We start from the raw sequence: 13,647 nt of genomic DNA, 5'->3' as shown, positions 1-13,647 counted from the left end.
TGAGCGAGCAAAAGGGCCAGTAACTGCAACTTTTGCAAATACTTGTATTTTTGTCAGTACCTCTTCCCACTGAAAGGTCACACTGAAATCATACCGCATTCGCCGGTTGAACACTCGCAGCACCACTGTTGAAGTTTTTGATTTGCATGATCAACACGTTGACTAAAAGAATCACTTTGAATGGATGTACATAATTTAGAAAGTTGAAAACAGCGATTTTGACACCTAGATTAATTCTGAAAATGTGTACTTTCTTAATCCATATCGGCTAAATCTTTGTATAAGTTACACCTACATGTACCTAAAACTACATGTACCAGATAACAAATTCACAAATGTGAATATATATAACGTCGAGTGCCTGGCAGAAGGGCGTAAGCCCTTAGGCCCTTTTGCCGGGAAGCATGATCACTAAAAAACTTTTCCCGGCAAAAGGGCGAAAGTATGCAACTATTGTATTTTAATGAAATATGAAGATTTCTTAGCAAAAAGTAAAAAAAAAAAATTACCCAGTCCTTTAATAAGTTGTTCAAAGGTTGCTTTTTGTACAGCCCAGGTTGATTTTGTAGTAAATTATACATCCGTTTTTATTAAATGAAGAGAGTATGTTTCTCACGCCCTTTTGCCGGGAACATTTTTTTCTGCTGTGATCATGTTTTCCGTCGAAAGGGCGTAAGCATCACTGTGTCTTCAACAAAGCGCGATGAAAGAAAACCCCCCAAAAAACACTTCCTCATCACAGCTATCCTTATCGAATTGGCTGTCATTTTTCTTGATAAGATGGCATTCAGCATGCAACAGTAAAATGACTGTCATGTGGGCAAATTAGGCGGTGCAATACAAACCATGTTTCGTTCATACAACACGGGATGATATCAAATTAGCACTGCCGCACATAGATGTAAGATAGTCTGGTACAAGTCATGCACGCTCTATTAGCCTGAAAGGCTTAGGGTGCCAAACATTTGAAACACACAGGGGGACACTACAGATCATCATCTTCAATGGTATGGCTTCCAGGGTATCTGTACTCACAGACTATTCGAACTTCTTAGCAGCTAAACCCTGGTTTGTTCATAACTAAACTGTTTGCCAGTAAGTTTGGAATTCAAGGTACCAGATTTTACTGTGCCTCTATCCAATATGGCCCCTTAAGCTTGAGTCAAGGAAAAAAGTGAAGGCACAAATTTTGAAAGATGTAAAATACAAAACAAGAAACCTATTTTATATATCATAGGGGAGGTTTGCAAAAGTGTCTGGTGATACAAAGGTTTGGACAAGCAGATGCTTACCATGTTTATGAAAAAAAATAAAAAATACCGTGAACTCTGCTTATATGCCAACATCAGTGATAACAAATGCTTCAAATGCACTCACTGGAAAGAAAAATTTACGATTCCAACAAGAAGTGAGACATTTCCTCTCCATGAAGAACACTTGGATTGTAGACTGGGCCATCCATACAATCCATTATCACAATCAGGAACAAAATGTTGGCATAGTTTTGGCACAAAATATTTACTGTAACAGGTTACCCCCAGAAAACCCCACAAAAAGCTGTGCACTGGACATTACTTGCCAAGAGGACAAAGCCAACAGCATTATACACGCACTCACATTATAATTCCGTAACACATCTCTTGTCAAGCAGGCCTTTCTAATTTGGTTTAAAAAACTGCTCCACCGAAACATTGTATTAATCATTTTAAAAGAGACCATGTCAAATACTAAACTTCATGTAATCACATGCTAAATATCTGTTCACTGCTCATTAGATTTTCTGGACCCAACACCTCAGCAAAATTGGCATAGGTTCTGGCCTTGGGAGCAAACTTATTTCCAAAAATAAATACAGGGCATGCAGTGTAGAACATCACGTTAACAGTTATGTTGCTGACGTCACCTTTTTGATAAAAACAGGCAAGGTAAAAATTATTAAACAGAATTTTAGTATGTACAAAGGGAGGAGAGTTACTGTACACTGTGTAGGGCCAATATCACGGAGCCAATGATCACACATACCTGCTTAGCACAGACAGTTTTGCTTAGCAATAATTGGCTACCAGCCACAATGTCACGTGATGTACATGGCTTCCCAATGGTTCCCAGGACATTTTGGCTAAGCAAGAAAATTTGCCAAGCAAATTTCTCGGCCACATGGCTCCATGGAATTTGGTCCAGAACATTTGCACTCATCTGGCATCTGAGTTTCACCGACTTTGCTAAAAAAAAAAAATCCTGACATCAGCAAGACTCAACTGGACTCATCTGGATTCAATTCGAGTCAAAGAATCTCGGGACTCAGTTGTTTATATCCCCAGGGCTCCATTCACACCAGTTGTAAGTGCGGCTGTTTGAAGTCTCAGGCATTGATGGGACTGGCCACCCTCGGAGGAGAGGAGGTCCCCACCTGCCCTGCCTGCATCCCAAGATCACGGGCCTCGATCTCCTTCTGGAGTTCCTCTACTTGCTTTTGCAGAAATGAGCGCAGCTCAATCAGGTCACGATTCCTCTGGTTGATTGGCTCCTGTGTTCATTTTTTTGGGGGGGGGCGGAAGGGAAGAGCAAAAGTTTAACTGATTCTCAAACCAAATACGCTGTTCTCTTCCTAGCTTTGCATCTACAAGATGCAAACAAACTCACAGACCCAACAAATCTGTAAGAACACATTTGCATTGCTGAAGCCGAGAATTAACTGACTTTTTTTTGGACTTGCCACTTTGGTGACCTAAGTGTTTCTTAATTTGTCACCTCTACTGAAGCTCAACCACCTTCAGCCAGAGAAAGGGCTATTCCCACAGGACAAGCTCCACACTTTCCCCATTTACTTCCACACAACAGAAATCCAACTGTGGTCGACTCAACCATTCCCTTATTGCTCCCGCTATCCTGAGCGTCATGTGAACCAACGTTTGGGCCAGTTGAAGACGGTCTGGTTTACTTTTTTCAAATGGCCTGCAAAGTACGGCTCAAACATTCAATACCGTGCAGACCTGTACTTGGCAATACACCCAATATCTTAGACGGTGCACATCACAAAGATTCCTCATGAGAAAAGTCAGGGACCGGTGCTGCAAGGAAAATGCGATGTTGTGTTCTGCTGTACCCTTGCTCTGTGAAGGGGGGTAGCTTTGACCTATGACCTACCTGGGGTCTCATTCTGGGGTTCCAGCGGATGTAGTAGCCCGTCCACAGCTCGATCCGCCTCATGCTGGCCACGGGGAACAGCACGTGCTGGTGGTGGTAGGCGGCGTACATGGGATTGGTGAATTCCTCTCTACTGCTGTTGACGTAAGACCACAGTGACATAGTCTTGGTCTTCACTTGCTGCAAAAGGGGGTCAAGGGGCCAAAGGTTAATGACAATAAACCATTCTCATGAAGCGCATTCCACAAGTTTCGAGGTGCTGATGTCATTGTTGGACCCACTCAGTAGGCACCTTGACATTTTTGAAACCATCTAAGCTCCATGGAAAGTAAAAAGATTAGTGCTGCCATTTCAGACGGAGCATAGGCCAATCAACAATAGCCATCTCTGTCCTCAAAGGTACGCATTTATATGCCTGAAGGGAGAGACGCAAGTCAGAGTAAAGTCGGGGAAGGGAGGTCATCACATGCAAGCAGCTGGTGGATTCCAAATCCCTGACTTTAAGATCAGGAGCTACAAAACCATAACCACTGGGACCCACAACCCCCACTCTTAATAAAAGTTGGGTACATAACCAGTAGGCAGTTTTGGGTAGGCCTTTACCAAGTTAAGGAGACCATTTCTTTGGTTAGGAAACTTAGGACCGAATTGTGGGGACATTTCTCTGTTCCCGTAATGTTTTCACTCCCCACAAAATAGTTGAAATATTGTGTGTATGTCCCCACAACAACAGATCAAGAATGTGTGTTCATTTTGCCTTCTTTCGATCCCCTTTTTGAATGAGACTATGACATGAAGCTATCCACAAGAACGATGAAAGGGGAGCCTTTGTTATGTCGAGGTTTGGCATACGGTGAATTAAGAAAAGTATCCAGGTCAACAGAGTGTTCTTAAGCAGGACAACAGACCAAAAAAGCTGAAAGGTGAGCAAAGGAACCCCCGTAATGACTAAAAGGGCAGACATGACCAATCGGAGGGCAGCATTAGCTCATGAATATGCACAAGGCAGACTCTTCACCTCCTTGACCCGATCTTTCATGCAGTTGTAGAGGAAGGTGCCAAACAGGCAGCTGTAGAGGTGGTCCAGGATGGTGATGAGAAAATGCTCGTTGAACTCAAATGCATTGGGAAACTGTGATTACAAAAAGACAGGTATTACGGTATAAATGCTCATCAGGTGCAGCTTTGGCTTTGCAGACTACGGATCTTTTGAAGTTGGCTAAGTAATCTTAATCTATGAATGTACGAGGACGTCATGCTTAAAAACACGTATTAAAATTGTACAGCAATTCCTCTACCACTAAGCTCAGACTGTGTCACATCATTCTGAAGTTGACCACATAATTCATAAAAGGGATTCATTTCTTTGTGTCATGTGCACAACCTCCATCAAAGTATTTTGAGAACTTCTGTCGCTATTGAAGCCAGCAAATTCAATACGCCAGGGTACCCCACCAGCAGCAGGCAATAAGTTTTTTGGTCTTGGATATGGAAATCCTGTCCTATTCAAGTGACGAGAGCGCTTACTTGTACTGTGATCTGCCACACGCAATCCATGAATTGTTGGAAGATGGGAGAACGATCCGCATCAGCGTGGTTCTTATCTCCATGCCCATGGCGCTAGGGACAAAAAAAAGAAAGAAAAACTAGGCAAATCAAAAGGCGATACAGAAGCAGAGGAATGAATTTCTCACTAAAAAGCTGGAAGAGTAGCCAGGTCTCTGCAGTGCACAAACATGACGAGATTCTCTTTTTGAAAACAATTTCCACATTTCAAAAACGATTTCCAATGTCCATGCAAGTTTCTGACATCTGCAGTTACTGCTATTCAGATGTCAAAATGGAGGACTTTTAGAAGACAAGTAGAAAAAAAAACAGTTTTGAAACTTCTCTTTTTTCAGAAAAAAACATGCAAAATAAACGTATTACTGAAATATTTGCCTCAAAAGAAAAAATATTGCTGTCCATCAATATACAAATACACATTCCATCAAGAAAAACAGAGTCCCAAATGAATGTTTGGGGCTAGCTTATTTGTGCTAATCGCAGAAAAGATGCCTGTTTGGGTACAGCGAAATTGAACAAATTGAAACCCAGGATTCTAAAGTTTTAACATGGGAGACCAATGTCGAATGGGTTACCTGAGCAAACTTGTGGCCAACTTCAATCCACTCTTTCTCAATCAGCACCTCAAAGCCCTTGATGGTCCGGTAGTAAGGATCCAGCATAAGGAGAGCCAAGGCGGTCAGCTGGGAAGTCCGGTCCCAACCGTCGCTGCAGTGGACCACCACCGAGGTCTTCTGGCTCTCGATACGATCTGCGATGCGCACGGCCCCAGCTAGGACCATCTGATCAGGAGGGTATGTGCAGAGCATGTTGAATTCCAATTTATTGTTTTCATGAAGCCACTGCCGCCTCCTTTTTTTTAACTTAACTTTAGCAAAATGTAGTACAGAACATCTCTTGCTTACAGCAGACATCTGATTCTCGAATGAAGCTGTTCATATAGCACATATAACCACTGCATGTAATGTGACAAAACTTGCCATCCTAAAATCCAATTTAAAGGCAGTAGTCTAGTAATGCCCTCACCTTGACGTGTTCTAGCCAGTGAGTTGCTTCCAAGTTGGACAACCAGTGGCTATCATCTATGCTTGGGTAACAGATATCCTTGAGTTTTCGCAAACTGTGAGGAAAGGATTCAGTACAAACAACCAAGAATTAAGACTTGATTTCCCAGCTTTCAAAATCAGAGTTAAGATGCTCAGGACGGTAAAAACTAAACAAAAGAACTGAAATACGTCAATGACCTGGGCTAACCAATGGACAGAAAAGAATGTCTTGAAACTGAGTTTCGGCATTGATAAAAACTGCTCTACAACTTCTGATTTGGACTTTTCATTCAAGTCTGGCCATCCGCATTCGGTGATTCAATGGAAGGGAATTCAGAAGGCCCATCTTAGCTTGTTTGCTTCTATTCACCTCTCTCTCATGACGTGGATGTTGTGGATGTCCAGGAAGATGACTTCGGCATTCTGGTACGTATCTTCGTTCTCGTACCCGCCTCCTTTGGCCTGAGGAAGGAATAACACAGAACCATCCATCACAGAGCTTGCTCAGTTTTGAAAATAGGAAATAAAGTCAGGAATTTCTTACCAACAAAGACGGAACAAAAGTGAGACTGTCTGGCTCACTGAGGGTGAATGAGTATATTGATCTCCTCTACTAAATTTGAAGCTTTATATCACTTTTGAGGCATAGTCCTATCACTGTCATTTGAAATACACCCTGGGGCACGGTTGTATAGCTGGTTATCAATTACCTTTTTTATAATTATGGTAATACACCAGAAACCACTGACATGAAATATTAGGTTGGACAGCAGACCCTGCATGCGATGAGGGGCACCCACCAATGGCAATACGTGACTGACGACACTGTGTTGTGCTTGACCGCTGATCAGTACAATTGATCAGCGGTCAAAATAAAGTCTATCTTCAAATTTGCCTGTTACTTTACAAAAGCCTGCTGGCTGTAGTTCTAAGAAGGAGCCACTGGTTTGCTGAACGTTGTTGAAATGTGACGGATTCTGGAAGCTCTCTAGCAAAAGAGACCGGGGGGGTTGACACTCACCTTATTAGCGACGGCGTTGACACTGGGCCTGGCGTCCATGATGACCAGCTTGTGGGACTGGGCGTTGGCATCCAGCAGCATCTGGATGTACTTCTCGTCCTCCTTGCTCCGCCTCCCGCTGACGCCCACCAGGGGCTGGCTGCAGCGAGTGATGGTGGCGTGACTCTGAGGGTGGATCCACGACAGAATCTGATGCCGAGAAAAAGACAGTTATGAGCACAAAAAGGGGACAAGGTTGGGGATATGACAATTGCACACAGTGACTTTTTAAGGCTTTATTAAGATGGCTAAGGCGGCAAGAATTCTTGCCAAGATGGCTGTGGTTAGTATGTGAATCCTGCATTGGAGTTTTTGAATAATTCGACCTCTAGGAATCCAGAATTTGGGGTCCAAAACAATCCTGACAACTGACTTCCCTGGCAGAGTGAAATGGAGCAAAACTGCAGCCGTAAGCTGCCTTGCCACGCATGGCACACCATGAAAATGTGACTTGACACTACAGATAGGAGACGTCAGAGTAAGGTAATGGCTCCCTTGAATCTGACTCTAGCATCTATTTGTGACACAACTACAGCAACTGAGATTTTAAGGGAATCCTCATAATTTGTTTAATCTTGCTGCTTTTGGGGTATTACATTGCAATGATCTGTTCAGATTCTGAAAGAATAGAAAAGTGCTCTTAACGGCCTAGATCAAGGAAATCAGCAAGAGAAGTTTCTCTCATACACTGACCACAAGGAAAAGATCAACAAACTTTTCTTCAATACAGAGAGAAAAGTCTAGTTCCCGCTCTCCAACTTTCATAGGCTAAAGTCAATGACTTACTGGGATTCTGTTTTTACTTCTGAAAGCAGCCACCTGTCTGAGCAGCTCATCATCTGCTGCTGCTGGTACCGCAATCTAGACAAGGAGCAAATCAAACTGATTTACAGATGAATGACAAATTCACAATAGTGGCTCAACTATTTATCTTTACTTTTTCCTCATCACGAGGCACCAAATGTGGCTCTTATAGCTTTGTATGTGTCAAGTGTAGGAGCAATGAAATAGAGAATCAACCCTGATAGCTGTGATGGATACAGACATAATTATGTCTGAATCAACTGGCTGCGGCTAGCATTAACACACACGTCTATAAGCAGTGGCAGCAGCCACTTGCCAGTGGCTTTCCATTAATGTATGTGCTACTTCTAGCCACAGCCACAACTTTCAATTCGGACACAGCCTACTTACCACTGCTGGGTAGGTATCACAGAACTGGTAGCCTTCATTAATTTTGCTGATTCGCCAACTCTCATTGGGCAGACCCTGTAAAATAAAATACTTCTTGATAATTTTTTTTCGGGGGGACAGAGAGAGGTGAGAGTCAACCCACAATCGCAGCACGCACAAAACTTGTGAACCATAAACTGAAACTTTGCTATTGACTACATAAGGTGGATTCATAAATCACAGGTATGTTGCTGCATGATCAATTTATTATCCTGCCAGAAGTACATGGTGACGTGTCACAAAGTATCAGGCCATCGAGGCATGCACAGAAACACTGACCTTCCTCAATTGAGCAAAATTTCCCCAAACCTCCCTCGGTGGATTTTGGTAGATATACGTGGTTTAAGGTTAATCTGGAGTAGGCCTCCTGTGCAAGTATGAAAATTAGGCTTGTCTTGAGTCATATTAATGTTGAAGCCAATACCTGTCTTTTCAACTCAGCCATGGGATCGTACACAGCCCAGCCATCTTCACTGTGGAAATTTTTGTACTCAAAGGCAAAAAATGGCTGCAACAACAAGACAACAACAAATAAATTAAACACTTTCTTTGACAATGATTCGCATAATTACCATTCATTTGTGTGTTTAAAGCAAAATGCGAGAGTAATACCAAAATTCAAGTACAGCCGACGTGAATGGTCAAAATGGTGAATTTCCTTGAGCTTTCCAGAACGCAGTGGTAACATTCTGCTCGTTTCACATGACAGATGCTAAATTTCAGGATTTTCAAAGAGAGATATGAAATTTCGGAACTACCCCGAATTGCAGGTGTTGTCCAACATTCCTGAAAATGTTCTACAAATTTCCTTGAACTGTCAGGAAAAACAAAAATTTCCTGACACATAAACAACTTCAGGACTTTCCTTGAAAGGAAAAAAGTCTCACGAATTTCCAGGAGTGGTCTCAATATCCAGGATGTGTTCAAATTCATAAACATATTAGAATTCTAAGTAGTGTCCAAAAATTTACAAGCATTTCTAATTCAATGACATGTCAAACTTCAAAAAAAGTCTTAAACTTCACAATTTGTTCAAATTTTTGAAAAATGTCCGGAATCCAAAAATGAGCACGCTTCTTCATAATTTCGAAGGAGTAGTACTAAGAATACAAGGACTTTCAAGGAATTCCTTGATATACATAAGCCCCCTGAATAAAGGCTTACCAATCTGTTTGATACTGGGAAGGCGTAGGTCTGAAGTTTGTCATAGACAAGTCGCCTGGAGTGGTTCTCCTGTTTATGGGCAAATCTCAAATTACGCATGTCCTGTAAAAAAAAAAGAAACAAACAAACCCCATTAATCCATTCTTTACAGAGCTGGTTGGATCCGCAATGAATTTTTCCACAGCACTGAATTTCCAGGAGGTTTTTTCCTCTGATGATGCCAAGTTTGGGAAAGACTGGTCACAGAGCAGCCAAAAATCTCAAGAGGGGCGGACACCATTCCCCTCATGAGAACATCAGAAAATGGATCAAAGGAACTGATCAAATCTTGAAAAAAAAATCAAGATATGTTAGGTTGAACTTGAAATTACACTAAGAAAGTCTGTGAATATTCTATGATTACAAGGGGATCAGATGTCTGGTGGAGCGAAGTTTTCGGAACTTAGTAACCAACCTTGCAGAATATCTCCAGACCGTATGAGTTCTCCCCTCTACTTGTGGAGCCACCAACTTTCTCCACTCGGTAGATGCTGCCCAGGGGAACATCAAGAATGAATGGTGGCTCCTGAATCCAATTCAACCAAACAAAACAATCAATATACAACCAATTCTAATGCTATGGAATCTTTGCACCTGTCAATACCTCAACATCTATGACCCATCTGACTATGCAAGGTCCGGAGAAAATGAACTGGTCTTGAATTGACACTAAAATATGCTTCCCCCAACAATGACTTACAATCAAAATCTTAGACCAGACAATGTCTTCCTTCGTTCAACCATAAAAATAGCTATCTACTTTACCACAGACAACACAAATTTATGGGTAGCCCTAAGTGGTCTATAGTTTTTGGGACATTTATATGCATTATTCAGTGTGTTTTATGTTACGTGCCAGGTGTCATACATCTAATTATGATATTTTATTGTACATGTACATTACATGTTTTTTTATTTGAAACTGTTTTGGCTCTTAGGCCATCAGTTTCGATCTTTTATGTGAAATAAGTTTTGAAAATATCTTCACAAGTCTTTGCCAAGTTGCATAAATTCACTGAGAAAAACAACTTGGGGTTGGTTATAAGTGATGAAATGAGATAAAAAGATTCTAAGTTATTAAATAAATGGATTCCCAACATAAAACCTACATGTATATAATCAACAGGCCCGCTGACCAATAACTGAATATTTAGTTACATGTATAAATTAAAGATCTGCATTGAAATCAAACCTTATTTCTTCACACGCAACACAACTGTATGGAAAGATTTCAGGAATCAAACCAACCAAATTGACCACAACAAAGTCAAGACAAAGAAACAGAACAGCACAAACTCGAACGTAAAACCAGCACAACAGAAAAAAAGAACCAACTACAAGAGCAAAACACTCACCCTCTCAACCCCTTTAAAATACAACTTGTAGTTGGTGATACAAAGCGTTCCCCTGACAGGCCCGGTGAAAGGGCACAAATAAGTCACATCCTTCGCTGCAAACAAGGGAAATAAAGAGCCACACCAAGATAAGGTACAAGGATAAAAACAACACCAGCATGACGCCCTTTTGCTGTAACATTTTTTAAAAAGAGACTTTTCCAACAACACTGTCGTGTCAAACTGACTCTCCTTTTCCCCTTTTTTCTCTCATTCTTCCAGTTGTCAGGTTCCCTTTTGTGATAATGTGGAGGTCAATATTTTATTAATGACATGAGGCAACTCAATTACTTGTGTGGATTTACATTTGACATTCGCAGTTGATCAGAAAAATCCCTTCACGGTAACACCAATGTAACACTGCCCTTTCAATTACAGCCAGGGAAATGGCATGGACAACTTCCTATTGCTTCCTTAGATGCTCATCTTTTCAGCAAAATTCTAAGAGAGCGACCTGAAGGACTATTTAGGTGATGTAAACCTTTAATATCGAGAGTTGCATTACAGTCGTAAGACTGGTATAACCTTACGGAGCTTAAATAAGACCTGAAGGTTTGCACAGGGGGTATAGGTAAATCAAGTCGTTTGCAGTGACACCATATAGCTCGAAAGATCTCTTTTGTGAGCATGTGCAACTCCTTGTCCCAAACGTTGAGTAAACCGGCTCCTTTTGGAGCCACGCATGCTCACAGAGGAGTTCTTCCAAGCTACCTGGTGCACGGTGTCACCGCAAACTACTCGCCTTGTGGAACTTGATCTTTCAAAAATGCACAAGTACCGGTATTAGCAAATTCTATTTAAACACTTTCCTCAAGTGAATGTGGAGGCACAGCACATACCTATTCCTTCAACTCTCTCTCCCAGAAGGAGTGGCACATCTTCTGTCTGTGCTGGCTTGCCACCTGATGACTGCAAGAGACAAAAAAGACACAGATTCAATCATTTAGTTAAGAATTCCTGTTTTCAACAGAATGTACACATATCTGTAGCCTGCTTCACATCAACTGACTCTGACTGACAAATTGACTGATTCTGGCTTAGAGTAACCCACATTGCAAGCAGATACCAAAAGGCTGTCCATTTGGAGTGCATGGTAAAATGCCCGAGACCAGCAGCTGAGTTTAACATCAAGCCACTGGTGCTTCTTCGCCAAACTGTGGGCTATCCTTCCTTGACGGGGGGGCTGGGAGGGGGAGACTGTCCCACCCAAAAGGACTGATGGTTGTCTTACTTCGCAAATGGAGCAGCGACCGTCCATCCAGACCAGGTCATGCAGCCCAATGTGCAGGGCCAGTGGCTGCAGTGTGTCGTTGCCTTCGTCTGCTTCATCCGAGCTACTTGTTCTGGTGTTAGCGGCGCGATCCATACCATTCATCTCTCGATGTCAGTGGTTGAGTGAGGCTTCTTCAAGCTGGAACCTTACAGCCAGACAATGCAATCAATTCGATATAGTATCTGCACGCAAAGTCCTCTGAGATGTCCTGACTTGGTAAGTAGCATCAACAGACTGTCAGACTTAAATATTGCGGAAGACTGAAACAACAACATGAAATGGTTTTGCTGATTCCTCCGAAACTTGGTGACGCTAACACAGAAAGTATAAGTCTCCTTACTGAATTTGCCAAGCGAAGAAGCCTTGCCGGAACCATCAGAGTTTGGAACTCCACTGAGTCTGAAGTCATCTGAATCAATCCAATGGAAGTGCAAACAGAATTTCAAGCACAATGCAACTTAACACTTAACTCAGCAAGCCTTCATGTACGTCTAAGGCAGAGTTTTGAAATAGCAGACCCTTGTCAACCAGATGACGCTGGCTACAGCACCTGTCCGCTAACCCTGGAGAAACAACACAGTCTCTAGGACTCTGCAAAGGTGAGAAGTCCAGTTTGCATCCAGTCCAATTCCAATAGTTTCCAATCAAGATCTTGGAATGTCCAGCTCAAACAAAATGAGCTGCATGGTAACGGCAGATTTATACAGCACAACTGTAATCATCAAAGTTGTACACTACATGCATGGAGCTGTGAAGAACGGCTCGACAAAAACATGAAAAATCCTTGGTCATCCGTGTACGAGCACATGTGTCTGTACGCTGGCCCGGCCGGCTGCACACACTGAGTGAGTCAGGTACGAGCCAGGAATAGACCCTAAAAGATGGAGTGAGGGCTCACAGACTGCCGAGCCATAATTAACAGAGGAAGGACTTCTAAAAGGCAACCCTTTGGGGGGAAAGCCAGTTGTCATAAACAGGAGCTCAGCACCGGCCTCGGCTGTCGAGACTTTTTTGTCCCTGCCGATTGGATTTCAATCATTTTTGCAGTGCCTTTTTGTTTTGAACAATTCTTGGAGTGAGCAAGGAGGATGAAAAGATGTGGCTTTCTGTTACAGCAGATTGAATATTTCCGCCCAGTGCAACATCCAGATTTACCTGCACTCTAGTTTTTGGACTGATCGAAGATGATTGACTTCTTGGGTCACACCAGTCCAATCGACTATTCAGTCAATGGGACTTGAGCCAGTAAACATTCATGTTACTCCTCAAGTGCTCTTCCCAATGAGGTACATGACATGTACTGCATCCATACTGGCACCTAGCCCTAGTGGCATGTTGATCCTCATCCATTTCCTCTTTGAGTGCGCTTCTCTGTACTTCAATGCTCGCCGAAATGTACAGGTCTACACGTTATAAAGTAAACTTCTATTGCTATGGATACGTGGTACAGTGACTCAAGAAATATGTATCAGTATACAAGTACATTTCTAGGATCCTATCAATAAAACCAGTGCTGGTATTGAATATACCTTGATCATGTACACATACATGTACATGTATGTTCATGAATCTGATTACCATGTAGGTGTATATGATGTAACAAATATCTACAGTACACAAGTGCTTGTCAGGTCACAATAAGCATGCCTACTGGAAAAGTGAAAGCGCACCGAAGAAACTCCTGCTGGTGGGAACAGACTATTTTACTGCAAACAGGAAATTGGA

The 13,647-nt window shown here is 42.2% G+C and overlaps 1 protein-coding gene across 1 annotated transcript in view; it reads right to left on the bottom strand.

Annotated features, from left to right (window-relative positions):
- Positions 1 to 98: 98 nt before the first annotated feature.
- Positions 99 to 13,647, bottom strand: part of LOC147799964 (uncharacterized) — a 78,396-nt gene continuing 64,847 nt past the window's right edge. Inside the window, exons 37-52 of the mRNA XM_087148733.1 lie at positions 11,881 to 12,034; positions 11,489 to 11,558; positions 10,611 to 10,705; positions 9,671 to 9,781; positions 9,217 to 9,318; positions 8,477 to 8,560; positions 8,014 to 8,088; positions 7,606 to 7,680; positions 6,781 to 6,969; positions 6,130 to 6,221; positions 5,740 to 5,833; positions 5,289 to 5,495; positions 4,675 to 4,767; positions 4,166 to 4,279; positions 3,148 to 3,327; positions 99 to 2,527 (exon numbers count right to left, since the gene is read on the bottom strand). Coding sequence (XP_087004859.1) covers positions 2,363 to 2,527; positions 3,148 to 3,327; positions 4,166 to 4,279; positions 4,675 to 4,767; positions 5,289 to 5,495; positions 5,740 to 5,833; positions 6,130 to 6,221; positions 6,781 to 6,969; positions 7,606 to 7,680; positions 8,014 to 8,088; positions 8,477 to 8,560; positions 9,217 to 9,318; positions 9,671 to 9,781; positions 10,611 to 10,705; positions 11,489 to 11,558; positions 11,881 to 12,034 — 1,900 coding nt within the window. The 3' untranslated portion in view covers positions 99 to 2,362. The remainder of the gene's footprint in view (positions 2,528 to 3,147; positions 3,328 to 4,165; positions 4,280 to 4,674; positions 4,768 to 5,288; positions 5,496 to 5,739; positions 5,834 to 6,129; positions 6,222 to 6,780; positions 6,970 to 7,605; positions 7,681 to 8,013; positions 8,089 to 8,476; positions 8,561 to 9,216; positions 9,319 to 9,670; positions 9,782 to 10,610; positions 10,706 to 11,488; positions 11,559 to 11,880; positions 12,035 to 13,647) is intronic.

This window comes from Acanthaster planci, linkage group LG02, assembly GCF_054643075.1.
Source record: "Acanthaster planci isolate LZ-2023a linkage group LG02, COTS_SCS, whole genome shotgun sequence".
Classification (NCBI taxonomy): Eukaryota; Metazoa; Echinodermata; class Asteroidea; order Valvatida; family Acanthasteridae; genus Acanthaster; species Acanthaster planci.
The sequence above is the reverse complement of the archived record's forward strand: the minus strand, read 5'-3'. Positions and strand labels throughout refer to the sequence as shown.